Source organism: Arvicola amphibius, chromosome 1 (genome assembly GCF_903992535.2).
Source record: "Arvicola amphibius chromosome 1, mArvAmp1.2, whole genome shotgun sequence".
Lineage (NCBI taxonomy): Eukaryota > Metazoa > Chordata > Mammalia > Rodentia > Cricetidae > Arvicola > Arvicola amphibius.
This window is the reverse complement of record NC_052047.1, coordinates 61,866,070-61,889,029: the sequence shown is the minus strand read 5'-3', so window position 1 is coordinate 61,889,029 and position 22,960 is coordinate 61,866,070. Positions and strand designations below refer to the sequence as shown.

At 45.8% G+C, this 22,960-nt stretch overlaps 1 protein-coding gene across 1 annotated transcript in view; it reads left to right on the top strand.

Annotated features, from left to right (window-relative positions):
- The first annotated feature begins 18,055 nt into the window (after positions 1 to 18,055).
- Stx18 (syntaxin 18) overlaps positions 18,056 to 22,960 on the top strand; it is a 102,951-nt gene continuing 98,046 nt past the window's right edge. The window contains exon 1 of the mRNA XM_038322840.2: positions 18,056 to 18,592. Coding sequence (XP_038178768.1) covers positions 18,425 to 18,592 — 168 coding nt within the window. The 5' untranslated portion in view covers positions 18,056 to 18,424. The remainder of the gene's footprint in view (positions 18,593 to 22,960) is intronic.

Sequence of the window (22,960 nt, the reverse complement as noted above, 5' to 3'; positions counted from 1 at the left end):
GGATTTTAACGTTTAACACTTTGGGCAAATGCGGAGGATGCTTGCTGCCTTGTTTGGAAAAAGCATGGTGAGTTTTGTAAGAAGCCACCATATGGTGTTTCCGAGTGACATACCACCATCAAGGAAATGAGTTCCACTACAAACTACATTTTCTGTTTGTTGTTCTTCTTAGTCTTGGTCAACTTGACACAAACTATAGTCACTTGGGGGGAAAGGGACCTCAATTGAAGAACAGCCTCCATACGACTGACCTGTGAACATGTTTGCAGGCGAGTTTTCATGAGTAATGATTAACATTGGAGGGCCCAATTTACTCAGAGCAGTACTATCCCTGGGCAGACCAGTAAGCAGTGACCATCCAAGGCCTCTGTTTCAGTTCCTGTCTCAAGGTTCCTGCTTTGATTTCCTGCCCTGATTGTAGTGGCATTTCAAATATATATTAATGAATAAAGCCTGCCGGAAGATCTGAGAGTAAAATAGTCCCACTGGTCAGCCTTACAGACAAGGTTATGGTAACACACACCTTTAATCCCAGTAGCCACACTATTTGCCATAGAGATCAGATAGTGCATGCCTTTAATACCAGTGGTGCACGCCTTTAATCCCAGCCTTAGAGAGGAATATAAAGTGGTAGTGAGTGGGGAGACAGCTCTCAGACACAGTCTCATTCTGAGATTGTGGGAGTTAGAATCACCGTTTCAGTCTGAGGTCAAGGTAAGAGCCAGTGGCTGGCTGTTTTGCTTTTCAGATCTTCAGGTTGAACCCCAGTTTCTGACCCTGAGTTTTTATTAATCGTGCATCATTTGGCGCCCAATTTTTTTGTGGCACGAATTTGTGAAAATGTCGTTTTCTTGAGGCTTTCTAGTCACCAGCCTCGGCTAGAGCTGGGACTGGAGTTCCAGCTCTAGGAGCTGGATCCAAAGCTAGCCACCTGGGTCCAGGAGAAAAACTAGTGCTCCCAGCTCCCATCTGCCCCGGCTTAGCTTCCCTGTAAAGATGGAAAATACACAGAGAATTTGTTCAGGGTGCTAGAATCGTGGCCATGTAGGCTCAGGAACACACCTGGACAAGAATCACTTTGGCTGACTTGCAGCTCTCCAGACAGACAGAGGATCTATTCTTGTTCAGGGTTGTTTGTTATGAAGCAATATTAGCAGTTGTGACTAGCATCGACTTCTGAAGAATGGGAACAACAGGAAACTCATCCACGTGGACAGGAAGAGGTCAGGGGAGACCACTCTTGTCCAGTGTAGCGGACTTTGATGACATTGACCAATAGTTATAACTGGCATGAAGGCCCTGGGTAATAACTATCAGTGGGAAGTAGACAGGCAGAAAGGTGACTGGGGCTGGAAATGACCACCATGCTCTTCACTGCCACGTTTTGGCCCTTTCCCTTTTCCTGTCAATGACCTGTGACCTGTGTGCCCCACAATTGTCCTGGTCTTCCTTTCCTTGCTTCTCTATAGTAAGTGGACATCTGTGTGACTCTGTTCTGATGCTTGAGCCCTGAGCAGAAACATTCTCATAGATTCCCAGGAAAGCTTCTTTCCCCATCAGTGACGTCAGAGGTTGCTTGAGAAGACATTTCCTGTTGTGTTAAACAAGGATGCAGTGGCTGGAGTTATGACAGCCCTCTTGCAACCATGAGGGAACAAGCAGAAAGCATTTCAGCAATATTGGTCCCCACCTCCTTTGAGCTGCTAGACAAAAGCCTGCAATACCCCTAGACACCCCTCCTCTGTCTAAATTGCAGTCAGGAGCACTCTGGGTGGGTGCTGTGTTTTGTATTGGTTCGTGCCCTTAACTGATACAATAGCTAACATTTATGAATGCTTGCTAGGAGCCTGGAGTTGACTTAAACATTTCATAGCTGTTATGGACTTCATTTCTCTGATAATCCTATGGAACTAGTGTTCTAGCAACAAAGGCCAGATCTCTAAAGGCTCCACTAGTCCAGTTCTACCCAAGTCCTGGCATAGACACAGTGCAGTCTTTGCCGTCCAACATGGTGCTGGGGAGACTGGGAAGAGACCTGAGCCAAGGTCCTTCCTTCCCTCCCAAGAAGAAAGGAAGTGGTGAGGGGAACTAATGGTTTAGGGTCTAGGTGTTCGAGGCTCTCGTGGTATTCTTGTGCTCAGTGCACATATAGAAGGAACAGAAGGTGTGTGGGGAGACTCTGGGTATTCTCAGGTCACGGGGTGAGCCAGCCTCCTTGCAGGCCTCCTTCAGAGCGATCTGAATGAATCCATTTACAACAGGCCTCTCTGTGTACTGAATACTGTTGCCTGGCAATCGGCAAGCCATTTAAGAAGCAAGCACCCTTGGGGCATTTTAGAAGAGGATAAATACTTTCTCTGATATATTTGTTTGCCTCAATTTTCTTTGTGGCATCTAGGTAAAAAGTGCTCCAAAGAATAAGTTTTTCTTGGCAATATTGGGTAAATGCTTCCAAATGAGTAAGCGTGTGTATGAATGAGCCTAGCTCATGAAGGAGTGTTCAGTAACCCATTGGCAGTCTTCTTGGGGTACAAGCACCACTCATGCATAACACTATCTCCCCTAGCCCCTCCCTCCCCTTTCTCTCCCCTGTCTCTCTCAGAGAGGCATTTCTGTCTCTGTCTCTCAGAGGAAAAATGAAGTTACAAGGTCTTCTTGAGTTATGTAAGCAAGATTCAAAAGACCCGAGAAGCTAATAAGTGTATTAATGTCATAGCCACTCCAACACAGTGCTATACCTGGTAGAATCTGGGGGAAATGCTTTAAGAAGCAAAGGTTTTAGCCAGGGCCCTTTCTTTCCCCCAACAACAAAGCAGGGATCTGTGTGTTGGAATAATGACTTGAGGGTCTTGGGGTTCTGAGGCCCACGTGACATTTCTGAGCTGGTCAGCAGGTGCAGGTTTTAGACTCTGAACGTTGTTGAAAGCTGTCCCACGTGAGAGACAGAGGAGAAAGACTATGCTTCCTCAGAGCACGTGTGAGGCAGAGTGGCACCAGGTGTGGTGGCACACACCTTTAATCCCAGCACTCGGGAGGTAAAGGCAGGAGGACCTCTGTGAGTTCGAGGCCAGCCTGGTCTAAAGAGCGAGTTCCAGGACAGCCAGGACTACACAGAGAAACCCTGTCTTGGAGGGCGGGTGGGGGGCACATGTGTGAAAAGCTGGGAGGAGTATCTGTGACTGTCGGCCCGTGCCACAGGAATGGGTTTTGCTGCCAAAACCATTAACAGCTTCTCGAGCCTCATTCTAGGAACACAATTCTCAGATTGAAGAACCCACAGGGACAAAGTCAGACCACACTTGAAGTCTGGGCTCAGCTCTGGAGAGACAAGGCCCCTGCCTGACTGGTTAGCCCACTAAGATCCACTTGGGTAGGTACTGTGTAGAAAAATAAGACAAGAGAAGAGGTGGCCTCAAAGGAACAGACCCTCTGGAGGGACTATGTCAGATTTGCCTGGATTTCACCGTGTGGGGACCTGCTCACAGCTTCCTAAACATTTGCTGAGCCAACTAACTGGGGCAAAGAAATATTTAAAGAGCTTTCCACAAAGGAGTGAATCCCTGCTGGGTCTGCCGGCCCAGGCCTTTCATGCTAGCACTTGGGAAGCTAAGGCATGAAGGAAGATCATGAGTTCTAGCCCAGCCCAGGGGAGTTTCCCATTGGTGGAAGTACAGCAGAAACCACCTCTTGCTGATGGTGTTCTGGAAGAGATTTGTGAGTACAACTATGACTTGGGTTTTGTTCCATAAGGTCCTTCATTCAACTTTTATTAGTGTCTTCCAAAGGAAAAGGAGGCAAGAGGAATGAAAATCGAGAAAAGGGGGAGAAGCAAAGGGTGAGTGGATGATGCCAGGGCTCTTAACACTCTGGAGCTGCTTCCCCCTCCCACCCCAGGTGACAGGACTGCTATACTACCTATCTATACTGTACTACAATGGATACCTTGGGTACCCATTCACTACAGTGTTCCTGGGGTACTGTCTGCACTGGATGATTGTCTTTTAACATTTCATCCCTAACACACATTGCTTTCAATGAGCATTTGTTGGATAGATGGATTGATGGGTAGGTGGGTGGGTGGGTGGATAGATGAGTGGATGGGTGGTGGGTATGTGGATGGGTAGAAAGATTGATGGGTGGATGGGTAGATTAATGGGTGGATGGGAGGGTGGGAGGGTGGGTAGGTGGATAGATGGGTGGATGGGTGGATAGGTGGGTAGGTGGATGGGTAGATGGGTGGGTGGGTGGATAAATGGGTGGGTGGGGGAATAGATGAGTGGATGAGTGGGTGGGTAGGTGGATAGATGGGTAGGTGGATGGATAGATGGGTGGGTGGATGCTGCACTCTTGAGGTTATTTTGGAGCTGTGTTTTCCAGGCTGGCACATATCTCATGAAATATTTTTAAGTAGAGTTTGTGCATATTATTTCATTGGAAGGAAGCCAGACAGTCAGAGAGGTGGAGCCAGGCTGGAGAAGCGAAAAGTACCCTGTGGGTTTCACTAATGTCTGGGATACTGCGCCTGGAGCTGAAACATCAGGTCACATTTACTTCGTTCTGTAAACAGCTTGTGGGTTGCATACAAAATGAACTAACTCTCCAAACAAACACCAAAGCATCTCTCCATTTCTTCTTTCCATGTGTTGCTTCTTTCCATGCTTTAGGGGGAGGGACACTGAAATCCCATGAGCCCCTGTCTCTGAGATTCTGGCCTTTCGTGTACTTTCTTTTATTCAGTTTGACCTCCGCAGTTTAGACAAATTGCATAGTGCTCTCCTACTTGTGTAAATGTTTTAGTGAAAGACTTGTAAGTACAAGAAGGGGTTTTACTTATGCCAGACCCCCCATTTTCTTCAAACTCCTGCAGCCAGAACAGTGCCTGTACGTATCAGGAGTTCAGAGCCATCTTAGAATGAAAGAAATGTTTACTGTTCTGCCTCGATGACAGACATCATGTCATGAGCAAGCTGATCACATTACTTGCCAACCCACCAACACTCCTGGCTTCGAGTGGGATTCTTAACTCACAAAGAAACACAAAGGAAAAGCTAATCAGCAGTGGCAACTGAATGAACTGGGATTAAAAATCAGTGCTGAAAACAGTACGTGCTGCTGCCTGAATTTCATTCCATCACTTGAGAGGTGGAGGCAGGGTTCAAGGCCATCCTTAGCTACCTAGGGAGTTCAAGGCCAGCCTGGTATACATGAAACTTTGCCTCAATAACAAAGCAACAACAGAAGCAAAACCAGTGCTGCCAGACTCCTGAGTCAGGGAGTCTTTGTCAGTGAATTTCAGACAGACTCATCAAACCCTAGGCACATCCTGCAGCTACCCAACCCTTTCTTCTCCTGGTCACTTTTGCTTCCAGGCCTCTGACAACCTGCTCCCATTGCCTCTAAGAAGGAAAGAGCAAGCAGCAGTTAGATGACTGGTGGATAACAGGGTAGATAAAGGGAAGAGGATGATGCCCATCAGAATCGAGGGGGATGGCTCATCCCTCCCTCACCCACAGCCTCAGCCTTCCCCTTTCTGTTTGTCAGCACGTCCTAAGAACTCAGGTCAGCCTAAAGTTTTTCTCATCGGTCCTGCCCCAGCCAGGATGACAAGCGCCCCGAAGCCTTGCATTTGGAGCATATTCTGGGCTCCAGCCTTTGCCTAGACTTCATTAATTCAGGAAGATGATATCCCAGGCAGTGGAAAGACAGCGAATGCGCAAAACTCCTTAATTGTGGGTTTCCTTCCGATGTCTGCTCCCTTAATATGTTTGGAAACTATTTCATGTAAATTATATTCCTTGAGAGGAATGTTCCTAGATCTGGGAGAAAATAAGTAGGTCAGACAGGGAAGTTGGCTACCTCTTGCTCAGGAGGCAGTCTTGGCACCTGATGAGTTTTTCTTTTCCGAACCAAATCCTAGGATATCCCAGGTGTGAGTGTGAGGTCCCAGGATGGTCCACAAGCACACAATGGGGAGGCAGAAATCTTGACACTGAAGGTAACCCTGGAGCAGGAAGTGTGCACACGGCCTGAAGATGTCTGGGGTAGGATAGGTGGTTGCTATGGACACGAGGGTGGTATGGAAGCAAGGAGGATACTGACTGAGCAGCAGGCACAACTGGGCGAGCACCACCCAGGAAGCTCCAGCCACCCAGGGGTCTGGAGGAGAGATCTCAGTTCCTGTAGCTCCTCTATGTTTCTTCGTGGGTGACCCATGGATGCTGTCCTCACTGCTCTTCCCGAGGTGCCCTTTAGACCTTGTTGCTGACCTGTCCACTTTCTGGTTTTGATCTCTTACTTCTGTGTAACTTTAAGTGAGTGTCTTAACCATTCTGTATCTCAGTTTCCCACACCTATAACACAGAGAGGACAAGAATGCCTACAGTATGGAAAAGGCAGTTTGCGTTCCATCAGATGCTGAGATCTGTGTTTGTAGCCTGGTAAGAAGGATTGACCACCACCCTCATTATGATCTTTCAGCCCATTTGCTATAGGGAAAGAACTTTGCACTGTACCCTCACCCTCCCTGGTTCCTACGCACCCCAATTGTTGAGAGTTGTGAACCCCCAGATCCTGAATTTCTTGTGAACAATGTGTTATGCTTGTAGCTGCTCTGAGCAGGAGATCCTCAGGAGTTCCTGATGGCAGGGGAGTGGTTTCTGGTGGGTTTGGCTGGGGAGTGTCTATCAGTTAAGGATCCCTATATAAGCTGCCCTGGAACACAATAAAGGGGGCATTCCTGTTTCAAGAATGACCTGTGTCTCTGTCTGTGAGTCTTCGTGTGTTTCAATCTCCAGCCCCTTGACCGGTTCAGGAACTGTATGGTAGCACACAGAGTGCAGATGGGCGTGGTGCACTACACCCAATAACTGGACAAATACAAGACAAACTGGGAGGAAGGGAGCGCAGTGTCATAGATAGAAGGGGATGAAAGACCTGGCTGTGGCGGGCTTGTGGGGCAGAGAAAAGTTCACTTCATCCTTCCAGAAACCACAGAAGCAGACAAAGGATAACACTAGGGAATGTAGGACCCCCCCAAGAGCTTCTGGGGGTGAGTAGACCAGGAGAAAAGGTGAGACTAAGGCTGGGTGGGAAAGTGCTGTCTGCAGGCTGAGGGTCCTGCTGGCTGCTGAGTGCTGGAGAAGGTGGGTTCTACAGTCACTGCTAATTCTAGAGCATCTGGCCTGTTCCTCTGTTGACCCCATGCAGGGATGAACCTTAGGAAAAGGAATGTGCTCATTTTACCCTAACTGTTGGGTTTGAAAGCCGTCATTTGTGGGTCCTTCTCTGGCAGGACCATACAGTGCGCTGTGCGTGTTCGTGCTGGGCTAGTGCCGCTCGGACTCATCTGTGACAGCAAGTGTCCGGTGCATCTCCAGGAAGCAGCTGACATGCGAAGGTTTTCTGATTACAGGGAGGCACTTTATAAATGAAATAATAAATGGGGGGCCTTGGACAAAACAATACGGGCGCATAGAGAATGCATGTTATCAGCCAGAATAGGAGCTCTTCCTTAGAAACCTTCTTGGAGTGAGAGCTGTTCGTTTTTAAGCTGATTTTACAATAGAAACATGATCCACCATAGGTTACTTTTCGGGTAGGTAGATAGAAAACTCTTCCCCAGGAAGCTCATAGCTGCTGCAATTTGCCTGTCTTTTGGAAGAACAATTATGGAAGTCGGCAGCTCACTCAAAAGCTTCCTAAATGAATGGCTAGAAAGTTGCTTTCCCATGAGGCCTTGGAGAAGTCCAGTAAGTACTCAGGAGCAGATTGTCCACAACCTCTCCAGTCCTGCTGTGCGGGCCTGCCCCAAGCCTGCGAAGCAAAATGGAGCCGAGTAATAACCGAGACCTAAAAATATATCAACTAAATAGTGTGTTGTGAGGAAATTCCAAGCTTTATTAAATGCACTTTTGGTGAAAGAGGCCCTACAGAGAATTTCTTAATAAATTTCAAAGAGAGATGTTGGTCACTGGAGGAGCCTACATAAGCAACCGTGGCATCTGTGGAATGTCAAGCTGCAGATGGCCTGAGGCAATGGTCTGGCTAGCGCCACGGTTGGTCTCCTTAGGGTGGCTCAAGGGCTCCCACTGTAGAGTTGGCTCGAACTGGCCCAAGCAGAGGGTCCCAGGAGTATCAAGGATGCCTCAGCTTAGAAAGAGCGATGAGAGCAAAGCCATTCTGCCGGCCCCCAGGCTGCAGGCAGAAGAGCCAGAAGAGACACTGCCCTATTTCAAACACCTTGGTAACTCATTCCAAAGCCCAACAACACCCACGTTCAGGAAATTCTTCTTAATGTTTAGCCTAAATCCTTCATGCTTCAGTGTAAACTCATTACCTCTCATTGTGTTTAGAGCAGAAATGGGGAACAGCTGCTCTCTCCCACTGGCTCAAACATTCGAGCTCTTTCATTCCATCCATCCCCCAAATCTTCTGCTCTCCAGAATAACACTCCAAAGCCGAGAACATTCTCCATGACTTACCCAGACTGCAGAGGCTGAGCATGCTCCAAGGGCTTCCTGTAACTCCAGACCTTGACCCAAGGGGCTGTGTTAGTCTTCTGTCTTGAGTGCCACCCATTCGTTGTGGGAGACGGAGGCCTGGAAGTAACATAATCATCCTTCCAGAAGTTGAAAGAGATGCCCACCACCAGTAACTGTCCTGCATCACCCATCAGCCTCTTTGCTACGCCGCTGCACAGCATCCTTTATTAGTAATTCTAGAGCAGAACCCGTGTTACACACTTTACATCCAGAGCATCTCATTTAGGCAGGGTTCAAGACAGGGGTTTTCTGGGTATTCTTGGCTATTCTGGAACTCATTCTGAAGACCAAACTGACCTCCTGCTTCTTTTTCCTGTGAGCCACCATGCCTGATAGCTTTATCTTTTAATTCATGGGTAGAGACATGACTTAGAGAGCTCAGACAAACAAATGACTAAGATTTGGACCCAGAGTTATCTGACACAGAAAACTGTGACACAGAGACCCTGCCCCAATATTAGGCTAAGATCTTTTTCTTGCCCTACCAAGTCTGGGATGCTTGAGAGAGAGTCAGAAGACACAGAAGACACTGTCTCTTTCCCACAGTTCTACAGCAGGTGAGACTTCTAAGTTGTGTGTGTTTTTATGGGGTCAGAGATCAGCTCAGGTGTCGGTCTTGCCTTCGGCCTTGCTTGAGACAGGATATCTCTGCTGTTCACCCCTACTTATGCCAGACTGCCTGGCTCTCAAGCTTCCAGCTATTCTCCTGTCTCCATTCCCATCTTGCTGTAGGAACACTTAGATTACAGACATGTACTACTGCTCCTAGCTTTCCATGAGTTCTGGGGACTCAGACTACCCCCTGAGCAATCTTCCCAGTCCTCTTTCTACTCCCTGCTCACACACCCGCTTCCCGCCCTGTCTAGAGCATTCCATAACTCTTAGAAATTTTTTATTTTCAGAGATGTCATTTAAAAAAACCAATTCAGGCTGGATACAGTGAGGGACCCTGTGGTTCTAGCACTCCTAGTTATCTCCAGCTTGTTCCTGCACAATCCAGAAAGCTTCATTCCTGTCTCTCTACTCTCTCCAAACCCTACCTGCTCATAGAGTCTCTGAACAAAGAAAAGGAGCAGAAAAAGCCCAGTTCTGCTTTCTTGGCGACTATGGCAACTTCCTCCCCTGTTGCCGGCAGCAGGCCAAGTCCCAGCCTAAAGTACTCAGTCTTTGACCAAATTTGAGTACAGACTCAAATTTGTGCTTATGGAGGACATGTCAACACCCCTCACCTACAACCTATAAAGTCTCTCTGCTTTAGTTTACGCCTATGGCTCTGGCATTGATCTTTGGGACTTGAGAACTCACCCGGGAGTTGCTTTTTCAATTTGGCTTGAACTGGCTTACTGTGTTGCTGGATAAACTTATTATGGTGGTGGCAGGGGTGTGTGTGTGCAGAAAACTTATTAATCTGTAGTGGGTGTGTTAAAGAAGCCAGAGAGGCTTTTCCTTGTACAGAATGCTCTCATATCTGACTCTGAACTCACTTGGGATTCTGCAGAATCTCCAGCAGCAAGAAGACTATCATCTGTGGTGGCCCCTTGACCTTGGACCTCCAAGCACCCTGAACTGTGAGAATTGTGATAGGAAGTTTTAAATGTGAACTTGCTATAACCTAGAATCTCCTGGGACCGAGAGCCTGAATGGGGACTAACTAGATCAGGTTGGCCTATGAGAATCCTATAGATTATTTTGATTGTCTTAGTTGATGTAGAAAGTCTCAACCCATTGTAGATGGCATCATCTCACAGGTTGGGCCTTGAACTGTGTAGAGAGAAGAAAGCAGCAAGCAGGCAGGCATATGAGGGCATTTGTTCCTCTCTTTTTCCTGTCTGTGGATGTGACATGAGCCTCCACGATGGGCCAAAACCTAGAATTGTAAGCCAAATAAATCCTTCCCTCCCCCCAAGTTGATTTTTGTCAGGATAATTTGTAACAGCAACAAAAACAAAACAGAGATAATAATAAACCTTTATCTTTATAAATTACTCTCAGATATTCTATTGTAGCAACAGAAAAGGGCCCAACAGATGCTCCATGATCACATTTAATGGTAATTATTTTTGTATGCATTTTCTGTTAGTTCTTGACCTGTTCCAGTGTAGAAACTTAAGCTTTGTTTCATATTTTCTGCACCCAGTGCAATGCTATATCTTGGATAGACAATGGAATCATTTTGAATGTCCCACTAAATGGATGTAGGGATAATTATATGGTTTGTACAGGGGCGCACACAACATACACACACACTAAGTATTTAAGTTCCCAAATTAAAAAGTTTTCAGAGATATAAACAAGTCTCTGTGTAAAGACTATGCTGGCCAGCCCTACTTCTAAGCACACAGCTGGCTCCCAAGCATTCAACAGTCAGGCCATAAAGAAACCCACTAGCTTGGCATGTGACCTTGGACAAGTCACTGTGTCCTCATCTGAGAGATGAAGAATGTTGGTCTTGCTAATATTTAAGACCTCTCCAGTCCTAGGTTTCCATAATTCTGTGGCTATCCATAGACTTATCTAAATAATCACAAAACTACTTCATGCTAGAGAAACACAGTCATAATAAACTAAAGCAAAACCAAATGCCCTTCAGTATCCTGTTGTGAACTATAAAATGTCCCTAAAATCACATTTTCCCCTTGAAACAGGATGTAGGAAAAATATTTTCCTATGAAATCCTTTTAAAGTGCAAGGGAAAGCGTTCATTCTGTGACTCGCCATCCAACTCAATAAAAAGGAGACAACTCTGCTGTCTTAATTACGGAAGACACTGTCAGAAGGCAGAGGGCAGAAACTCAAGCGGGGAAACCTCACTGCCACACCCGCCCCACAATGTGCTAGTTTTCTGGGAGGACTCTTCAAGGGTGTCTTGAGCAGTTTATTCTGCTGTTATGTCAAGGGAACCAGTAAATGCGTTTTTATGAGGTGATTTATGAAAATCCTGGGGTGGAGAAAGCAAGAGCTAGGAAGAGGTCACACCAGCTTCCAAGCCTGGGGGGGCAAGGAGAGGGGGATCTGAGTTACAGCAACTTGGTTATGTTGTCGTTGGGCGTTATGGCCTCTGACACGGAGCAAGCAAAGCAGGATTTGGACCTAAAGAGAGAGAGAGAGAGAATGGACCAGAAACTTCAGGAGAATGTTACCTTGTACTTTAGGCATCTTAGAGTTTCTAGATTAGGCCTCTGAGGACAGAGGTACTTGTTTCCTTATTCTGTAGAAACCACAGCATTATACATATGGGGGGGTGGGAGGGACAGAGAGGGATGCTTTCAAATTGTATTATAAAGGCAGTGTACTGAACATAGTACAGAGGAAACAACACGGGCATGCTTCAATGGCTCATCATGCACACACTTCCTAAATAGTTTGTTCTGTGCTAACCTCCTCCCTCCCAGCCCAGATGCCCCTAAAGGAACACAAGGCCAACACTGGCAGAAACTAGCAGACTCGGCATTTCTACCAGTGCCGGATCCCAGATACTCACTGAGGGATAGGGGCAAGAGATGATAATGAGGCACAGACATTGAGACTGTCAGGCTGGGCGGTGGTGGTACACAAGCTTAACCCAGCACTCAGGAGGCAGAGGCAGGCAGATCTCTATGATTTAGACCAGCCAGGTCTATACAGCTAGTTCCAGGAAAGCCACAGAGAAACCCTGTCTTGAAAAACTAAGGGAGAGTAGAGAGAGAGAAAAAGAGAGAGAGTTAGCATGGCTGACCACCCCATGGAAGGGTGAGCCTGAACTCTTTTAGGGAGACTAATGCTTTTGAGTTTCCCTGATTCTGCCATATATATATATATATATATATATATATATATATATATATATATAGTCTTTGAGCAGGAGAATGAGAAGGGAAACACTTTTAAGGTTGCAATCTGCCATCTGATCTGAATAAGGACATTTCTGAAGATTCAATTCCACCTCTGCTCACTGACATCTGTAAGTGGCAGGCAGCAATGAGTTCTGGTATTGCACTAGAGGGATAGCGAGCAGGCCCACAACTTCTGTTTAAGGAAGCAAAAAGAACAGATGGATTTATGCTTCACCTGGGAAGACATGAGCGGGTTCTTCCAGCTGATGATCATTCACCCATTTCTGTTGCAGCAGAATCAGGACACTCCCAAAGATGTCTGAGCCCCACTTTGCAACTATCTGAACATGTGTGTTGCATAACATTGAAGTTACATGTGTATTTAAGGATGCTGACCAACAAGAGTCTTGGTAGGCTTTCTGTTACTATAACAAACATCTGATACAATCATCTTAGAGAGAGAAGAGGAAAAGATTGGTATTCTCTTTAAATGCACAACACCAGTAACCTGTACACCTCCCACCAGAGCCCTTTACACTCCCTTCCAACAGTGCCAAACTGGAGGCTAAGCCTTTACTTTAATGGGACTTTTTAAAAAAATATTTATTTATTTACTTATTATGTACACATTATTCTGTCTGCACATATGCCTGCAGGCCAGAAGAGGGCACCAGACCTCATTACCGATGGTTGTGAGCCACCATGTGGTTGCCGGGAATTGAACTCAAGACCTTTCTTTGGAAGAGCAGGCAATGCTCTTAACCACTGAGCCATCTCTCCAGCCCTTAATGGGACTTTTAAAGAAGTCATCAGAATGTATTCTTTTCAAGGCCAAAGCAAAAAGTTCCAAGCCAAGTTGTTTAGAAGCAGTGTTCTAACCAGATCCTACAGATTTGAAAATGAGTACCCATGGATGCTGCCCCACAACCAGATGGCAACTTCCAGAAAAGGTGAGGAATGTTTAGGGATGGTCCTTGTTCAGAGAACTCATGGTGGCAGGCAGTGTTCTTGCATTTTCAGGGAGAGCTTGGGGAAATATCTGCCCAATCAAACAGCTGGTGATTTAGCTGTGATTCAAACCCAAGTCCTTCTGTCTCTGGTGCTTTGTGTGGGTTTCTCCTTCTGGTTAGTCATCCTCTGGCAATTGTTTCATGGACTTCTAAGGTTGTTTAGATGGCCCAGAAATGATGGTTAGCTATTAAAATCTCAAGCCTCCTGCTGTTCAGAGAGAAGAAAACCAAGTATGTGATTCTATGGTTGCTGGCCAGTCAAGCCCCAGTGTCTGGGAACCACAGGCTCAAGAGGATGCTAGCGACAACAGTGCTTCCCTTAGGCTCTTCTGAAGCCTTGTGTTCATCAGGGCCCACACATGCATGGTGCCTGGATGTGGACTCCATCAGACACTGGGTGCTCAGCAGCCCTCAGTCACTAGCTAGTCACTCTGCTTCAAGCTGGGATTCCCAGCATGAGCGTTCATGGAGCTCAAGGGCAAACCCTTCGGAGCCACAGTAAAGTCTTGTGAGTGGCAATTTCTGAGATCACTTCTGACAGATGAACATCTTCAGGGTTAAATTCCAAGCTGTGCCAAGTTGTGTGTGTGCCACAGCATCTTATCCTTGCTGGGCTTGCACTCCGGACAACTTATTTGTAGCAGGAGACAACAGGGATCTCCCAGGGAGGGAAGGGGGGTTTCCCAAGGTCAATGCTGATGGCAAGACCACCACGCACAGAACCAGTTAGTTGGACTGTGTCACTATGTTCCTTGTCTTGCAATGTGAAAATGATAGAGGACACGCTTAGTTGATGATGAGTCAATCATCATCAACTTAGTTCAGGATGAGTCAATATATCCATGGGGATGACTTGAGATATGCCTGGCAGAATTCAGCTCACAGATAGTGCCTCGCCACATCTGCTCTCTATATGGAAACCTACCCGCATGGCCGTGGGATGACAACTGGAGTGTGCTTAAGAACCTGATGTAGCAAGCTTTCTTGTTGGACTATCTTTGGGTCACCAGTCTGCAAATAATGATCCAGAGACTTATTAATTATGAAATCTCAGCCTTAGCTTAGGCTTGTTCCTAACTAGTTCTTATCACTTAAATTAACCCGTATCTATTAATATACATCCTATTTTGTGGCTTGGTTACCTTTACTCTCTCTGTACTTCCCATCCTGCTCCCTTTGCATCTGGTTCTTGACCTGCCTTTCTTCTTCCCAGCAGTCTCTTTCTTTCCGGAAGTCCTGCCTATGTCTCTCTTTCCTAGTTATTGGACAGTCAGCTTTTTATCACACCAGTCACAACAATCCATCTTCACAGCTTACAAATATCCCACTATACCTGGGACCCATTTTGTCCCTGTGATGAGACCCTTGTTGTGGAGTGGCTGCTTGATCAGTGCTGTTTTAGGGCTGGCTCACCTCACCCCCATTCTGAGTGAAGCTTGCCATTCACTGACCTTTGGGGTGGTTGTGAGTATGTGACAGCATCTCTTCTTTCAAAGTGGAATGTCTTTCCAGATTGACAAGCCCCACATCAGATACTACAGGCTGCTGCAGAACATGCAAACAAATCCTCTTATAGTCGAGAAATTCCTTAAAGGAAAAACTGGCAGCAAGAGCTGAGATACATGTTGCAAGTGCTGCATGGGCCATGCGCTGTGGGCCACTGGATGCCCTAGTCACTGAGTAGTATTCGATGAAAGGTACCCTTTGGCATCTTTCAGACTAGGCACATTCTCTCTCTAGCCTTCCTTTGAGGCTGGGGGTCCTGGTCAGCTGCAGTTCTCTGAGAATGGAGGACTGTAGGGAGATCATAGAGATAGGGGAAAAAGAGAACACAAAGGCAGGTAGCTCCCGGATTTAAAGTTAAGAAAAACACAGATCCAAGGCAGCTGGGGATGGCTTGTCTGCAGGGAATGAGTGCCCAAACAGGGACAGAGGGTTGAAAGAGAGTCTCAAACTAAATGAGGAAGGCACACACACACACACACACACACACACACACACACACACACACACACACAAAACCCAGAAGGTTAAGGGGGCTGGGAAGGGAAGGAAATTATGGTGTGCATTTGTTTCCTGGGGTTTCCGTAACAGATGACAACAAATTTGGTGACTTAAAACAATAGACATTTATTTCCCACGGTCCTATAGACCCATTCTTCTGAAGGAAGAATGGTCCCTTGCTCCTTCAGCTCCTGGTGACTGTTAGCATTTCTAGGCATGTGGCTACATTTGTCTGTTGTCTGACTGTGTCTTCATATTCCTTTGTCAGCATCGTTTATATAGACACTGTTACTGACTTTAGGACCTATGATGTCCTTCAGAGCGTTCTGCTCAAGACCCGTAACCGTAACTTAGTTATATTCCCAGATCCTGACTGTAAGTAAATTTTGTGTTCTAATGGCCACTAGATATCCTGTTCATTGAATATAGGATCCGAGAAAATCCTAGATATGGACATAGTTCCTGAGCGCCCATCATTTAACTCATTACAGGGTGAGAGAAATCCAAAGACTGAAATGAGTGAGAAAGTCAGAGTGAGACCTTTTCTGTGGAGCGTGTCAAGGGCTTTATGTATCACTACCACTTGAGGCTGTACAGTCTGTTTGGAGATCACTTGGGGCCCACCTCCACCATAGCTTTCTCTGCTTTTACAGATTCATCCAGAAAACTTGGAGGCTCATCCCCACCTCTCTACTCATACCTAACTGCACCAAGCACATGGCTCATGCAAGGCACGACACACACACTAAAATATTTTATGGAGCTCAGTGTCCCTCCTACATAAAACCCCTTCCCACTTATCTACTTTCTAATTTCCTGGACCCCTCCAAGATTCTGGCTTTCTCTTCTTTTCCCTAATTCAACTCCTCCACTTTGTTATGCGAGGCAATTTAATTCTCTTTCCATTTACTCTGCCCCAGGCTTACCTTTGCATAGCCAAAGACTCATTAATGTCTCCATAAAACAAAGCACCATTTATGTAAGATGCAAAGGCAGAATCATTGGCACAGCTTTTGTTCTCTCTCTCTCTCTCTTTCTCTCTCTCTCTCTCTTTCCTTCCTTCCCTTCCTCCCTTCCTCTCATGCACGCGCGCACACACACATCCTCCTCCTCCTCAAGTTGAATAGACACTTTTCTTCAGTAATGATAAAGTGGCTATACTCTGGATGTTAAATAATCTTTTACTTCTTTTGTGTTATATGAATATTTCCTTGATGTATATTTCTTCTAAACATGTATTTAATACTGTGGTTCTCAAACATTTGATCTCGGGAAAATTTTATATTCCTACAAAATTATGCAGGGTCTTAAACAATTTTTGTTTGTATCAATTTTTATCTATTGATAGTTACTATATTTGAATTAAAATGGACAACTTAGAAATATTTATCCACCTAAAATAATCAGGGTACATCTATTACATATTAACATAAACATATTCATAAAGGAAATAGTTTTCAAAACAATAAAGGACTCAGTAAGAAGAATTGGCACTTGCTTTTTTTGCAATTCTCTTTTAAGTCTGGCTTAATGGAAGACAGATGCTCTGCATTTAGCCTATTGTAAGATCAGTGTCTCTGGAAAACTCAACCATACAACTGATTAGAACATTCAAGTGTAAAGGCAAAATGATCCTAGGGTTAGTATGAGACTAGCTTTTCATCTTGCTGACTGTTAAAAGCCCCATTTTAGCACACATCACAGTGTGCTTCCTTTCTAAGGAAAACAAAAACCAGAAAAGTCCATATTGAATTAAAAGTGAACCACAGGGTCACCCTGGACAAGAATCTACAGAACTATAGGCAACTATGACTGCTGAGAGAGGGGGAGTTAGCCTACCCCAGGGATGGCCCCACTAACTGGCTGTCCAATACAAAGTGATTATACTTGAAGCCATATACACACAAACAACAAAAGACAGACTGAGCACGTTGGGCTTATATATCCATGGATACGTCTACATATAAGTAACAATAATCCAGGAAGAAGAGGCTATCAATTTGAGATTAAATAGGTGCATAAGGAAGGAGTTGGACAGGGGGGATTTGAGGGGGCTGGAGGGAGGAAAGGGACAGGAAAGAGGGAAAGTGGTATAATTGTATTTTCGTTAAAAGTGTATAAAAATAAAATGAACATGAGCCAAGCCTTTAGAAAAATCTTACTGGCTGACTTTAGTCAGTTTAAGCAATTCTCTCCCTCTCCCCTTTCTTCTTTCTCTGTGATAACTATGATTCAAGAGAGCAACAATACACGTTGAGGAGGAACATAACCCAGGATCAAGGTCAGTCTGTTTCACTTTGGTCTGACTCTGATAAGTTCCTGCAAGATCTTCTCATCTCTGCTCTGGGATGTCTGCTCTAAGCCTTTCCCCATCATTTGTAAGAAGACTGAGAACAACCACATTATCAACAACGACAATGCCTAATGGCCATGTGCTAAGAGTCAAACAACATGAAAACGTTTTATATGTGCCTTCTGTTTAATTCTCTGTGCATTCCAAGAAAGACACTGGCTTCGCTTTACTGAAGGTTGAAGAAGAAAAACCTCTGGCCTCTAACTCTGTTTCTTTGTACACTTACCCTGTCTTAGCTTCTGACCCAGATGGTCACCGTTCATTGCTGCTCAAGGGAACCCTTGACACCAAAGGTCAAAGGTGGTATTCCTCCCTCCTGTCAACCAAACCGCCCGCCTTCTAAAGAATCGTAATGGAGCAATCTTCCTGGCTTCATAATACTTGTCGTTCCTTGAACCCCAGTTCTAAAAGCACCGGGAAGTTTCCGAGTGTCTGAGCTCGCCTAAGTCTGCAACGAAGAGAAACGGTGCGGATACACCCACTGAGCGTCTCCGTCTGGAGTGGACGTTCCGCGTTCCCGACTGAGGCTGGAACCTTTCTCCACTCGCCGTGGTACGCGGGTGGAGAGCGGAACCTTTCTTCTCTGCATATAGTTCCCGGGAGGAGGCGTGCAAAAGCGGAACGTCCCCTCAGCGACCCAGTTCTTGCCGGGGTCGCCTGCTGCTGACGTGTACCGACCGGCTTCTGGCCGCGGTGTGGGTCGCCATGGCGGTGGACATCACACTCCTCTTCCGGGCAAGTGTCAAGACGGTGAAGACACGGAACAAGGCTCTTGGAGTGGCGGTGGGTGGCGGGGCCGATGGCAGCCGGGATGAGCTGTTCCGCCGAAGTCCTCGGCCCAAGGGAGACTTCTCCAGCCGGGCCCGTGAAGTGGTAAGCTGGTTGCTGTGGAAACGGCGAGCTTGAGATGGGGGCGGATCCTCACCCAGGACCCTGGACCCCAAACTCGGTCCAACCTTGTAAGCTCTCAGTGAAGAGAGGGAGTCTTTAGTGAGACAGAAGAGTCGGTCTCACGGAGCCGACAGCTGGTTAGAGATGGCGACAGGTTTATTCTAAGGAAGAGGCACGCATATCAGAGCACTGTAGGAAGCTAGACTTGAAGAGGTACTTGGTTAACCGTGTTATAGAAAGTTTTGAGGCAGTGTCTTCGCCGTCACTGCTGACTTGAGTGCCAGGGAAAAGTTCCCACAGTTCTTACGCTTCCGGTCGCGACGTTCACCTCTCTACCTTTGCCCCTTTCATATACATATTTAGGCCTCTTCTTTCGCATCAGCTGAACTCTCCTTTAGCCTCGCCTCTGGTAGTAGGTAGTACTCAGTACTTCCTGAGACTGGTTTAGGATAACCTTTCACCAACACCTAGTGTCACTGTCCTCAAACTGCGTTCTGTACCCTGAACACAACTGGCTTTCATTTGTCGCCAAAGTAGGGACTTTCTTCATAAGGGTAGGAACGTTGGGTTCATAAGTGTTGACATTATCTCTGCATGTGTGACTAACAACATTGTTTAGTAAATGCTCCTTGAATGAATAATGAACAAATAGTTGACTGTTTCCTCCACTAAACAGGAGAAAGAAGAGAGATGGTGTTTGTGTTATATCTAAGATGCTAAGGGTGGGTGTTTTGTGGCACCGTAGGCATAAACAGTCTGTTTGCCCCTTTTAAGAAATGCACTCTAAAGTCCAAAGAATTGAAAGGCACTTACCAGTCAGGAGCAAATATGATCAAAACACATCACATGGAATTTTTGATGAATAAACTAATATGCTCTCTTGAAAAGAGACCAGCATGCATAAAGGCATGAGGTAGTGCCAGCTTGACTTAAGTTAGTTTGATGAACATAAAAATGTGGGATACTCAGAAAATATAAGTGGTGTGGCAGCCTGAGGGAGATCTAAAAGCACTTGGAGATCACTGTTCAGAGTTTAAACTTTGCCCTCTAGACAGTCCAAAATCATGTGGACAGTGAAGTACTGAAGACCCAGGAGACCGCATGGTTATCTTGACCATGCTAACTGTTAGCTAGACTTATGCTATTAAGCAAGGTTTATTTACCTACAAAATGGTCCCTTTTTATTTGAAACAGACTTTTAAAACTCGATTGGTACTGGGCAGTAGTGGCACATGCCTTTAATCCCAGCACTCAAGAAGCAGGGGCAGGTGGATCTGGATCTCTGTGAGTCTGAGGCCAGCCTGGTCTACAGAGTGAGTTCCAGGATATCCAGGGCTACACAGAGAAACCCTAGCTCAAAAGCAAACAAACAGAACCAAAACAACAGCAACAACAGCAGCAGCAGCAACTCCATTGGCTCCATCATATATATGCTATATCACATCTCCTACTATTGCATGTATCACAGTGAAGGGGACATGTCTCAGGTGAAGTGAGAGGAAGGGAGAATAGGTGTCCTCACCCCTCTACCCTGAGTCTGACCAAGCTGTTGCGGAGGATGCTTTCATACAGTGTGTGGCCATCACAGTTTTGATACGTGAAGGTCCTTTCTGAAATCAGTGGTTTATTAACACTGCACAGATTTTTCAGTCCTCAGGAACAGGGGATTTGGAAACAGCAGAGTTAAGAAGCACTGTTCGGCTAGCAGCCCTGTGGGGAGGGGGCCCTGGTATCAGTTGGACTGCTCCCCAAGTGCCGAAAATACATTTTCAACTCTTTTCATTTAAGATCCTTAGGGATGGGATTCTTCAAAGGCTCAGGCAGTCCGAGTGGTGGAAAGACAGCAGCACCAGTACATCTGAGTCTGAAGGGAAGTATCAGCAACAGCAAACACGTCAAACCTATGGATGTATTCTCCCATGCTGCCTCTGACCAGAGAAGCCAGCACTCATTTCCCAGTAGGTCCTGTGGCTCAGAACCCCTCAACGCTGTGCTCTCAGAGCCATTACCAACTGCTGGGCTTGACATTAAGTTGAAATCTCCTTGATATCCTCCCCAGCAATTGGTTAAAAATTGATTGCATACCTAAGCAGAACTTAGACTTTTCAGAACAGACTTTTAAAGGGTCTGGAATTCATCTTGTTCAGACTAGTTATTTTTATAGGTGGGAAGACAACACTCAGGCAAGTGCAGTGACTGGCTCCAAGTCTTTGCAGCTGGGGACATGTGCTAGAGCCAGAGGTAGAAGCCAACCCTCCTTTGCTAGTTCAATGTTTTTCTCCCTCTGTTTTTGTATCTTAAATATCCACATAAATTTTTAAAAACAATTATTTTTACGTGTGTGTGTGTGTGTGTGTGTGTGTGTGTGTGTGTGTATGTGTGCCTCTGTGATTGGGTGCCGTGTACATTGGTGTGCCTTCGGGACGCCAGAAGAGGACGTCAGATCTCCAATAGCTAGAGTTAGAGGTGGTTGTAAGCTGACTGACTTGGATACCGGGACCTGAGCTTGGATCATCTGCAAGAGCAGTGAGCACTCCTAATCACTGAATCATCGCTCACTTCCCCCAATAATTTTAAACATACTTGTTCGACTTTTCAGTGCCAAATTGTTTCTTCTTCTTGAGCTCATAGTGCATGAGGCTTGGATTTGAATCTCTGACTGTGTAAAGTCGGGAAGTTACTTAATTTCAGTTGCCCTTTTCTAAGAATGATAACCACTTCAGAAGGTCACTTGACTGATGAAATGAGAAATGGTGTGCAAGTGCCTGGAAGAGTCTGAATTCTTTGATTACAAGTAATAGTAATTTATGACCACCCAGAGCAAAATATGTGTGTTGGCTCACATAACTAATGGGTTGGCATGTCTTTCTGTAGCTCCCATCCATAAAACCCCAGGGGTGGACATGTTTCTACTTGGACCCCAAAGCCTTTGTTGTGATCTTAGGAATAAGGTTCTTTAGTTGGCTAGGCCATATGTCCGTTCCAGTCTGTGACCAGTATGTGGCCAGAATATTATGATTTTAGCCCCACCAGAGCCTTAGAAAGGGAGTGCTGTGTTCAGTAGTGGGGGCAAAGGGTGGTGAGCAAATACATATCTCATGATGCCTGACACACCTGACATTACTGAGTACATTGTGTTACTATCTATTACTATCTATAGGATAGGTACTTTTTCCTTACCTGCTCGTTGTCTTGAAGGACTTTGGGAATGGGCTGGGTCCAGAGATGCCATGTGGTGGCAGCTCTTCTTCCTTGTTAACTTAAAGAGGTTTCAGAGACCAAGAGAGCTACCACACAGTTACCCAGAGCCTGGAGAAGAGTCCAATTGCATATCCAGAGCAGCAGGGACTCCTGAGTAGCATGGAATAGGAAGCCAGGAAAACTCAAAGTTAACACTAGGTCTACCAGGAAATCACTGCAACTTCTCCGTCTCAGTTACCACAGTAACAAGACTGAGAGCTCAGACTAGATAATCATGAGAACTTCTGATAAATCATAGATCTTAGTGATTTTGAGTTGTTGAGAATTCTCCCCCCCCCGTACCCAAAGTAGGTAAACAATGAAGTTTTGGGTTTTTTTTCTTATTATATCTTGATTTTGTGAAAGTTTAATTTTATTTGTTGGTTTACTGTTCATCCATCCTTAAGAATTCATTAGCTTTAGTTCTTAGCAGAAATACAAAGTTCTTTTAAAAATGTTTTACTAGAGCCGGGCAGTGGTGGCTCACGCCTTTAATCCCAGCACTCGGGAGGCAGAGGCAGGCAGATCTCTGAGTTCGAGGCCAGCCTAGTCTACAAGAGCTAGATCCAGGACAGGCTCTAGAAACTACAGGGAAACCCTGTCTCACAAAAAACAAAAAAAAATGTTTTACTAATTTGTGTGTGTGCGCGCGCGTGTGCGCGTGTGCACACAGGCACCTATTAGAGTTCTGAAGTAGGTGTCAGTTCCCCAGGACTGGAGTTACATGTGTCTGTGAGCTGCCTGGTGTGGGTGTTGGGAACCAAATTCAGGTCCTCTGAATGAACAACAAGTGCTTTTAACTGCTAAGCCATCTCTGTAACCCCTTTAGGTTTTTTCTTTTTCTTACTTTATTTTTAAAAAAGAAAATAAACTATCTTTCTTCATTTTGCATATCAATCCCAGTTCCCACTCCCTCCCCTCCTCCTATTCCTTCCACCTGTCCTCCCTACTCCACCCCCCATCCAGTCCTCAGATTGGGTAAGGCACATTGCTTTGGGGGAAGGTCCAAGGCCCTCCCTACTATATCTAGGCTGAGCAAGGTATTCCTCCAAAGAGAATAGGTTCACAAAAAGCCAGTACAAGCAGTAGGGATAAATCCTGGTGCCACTG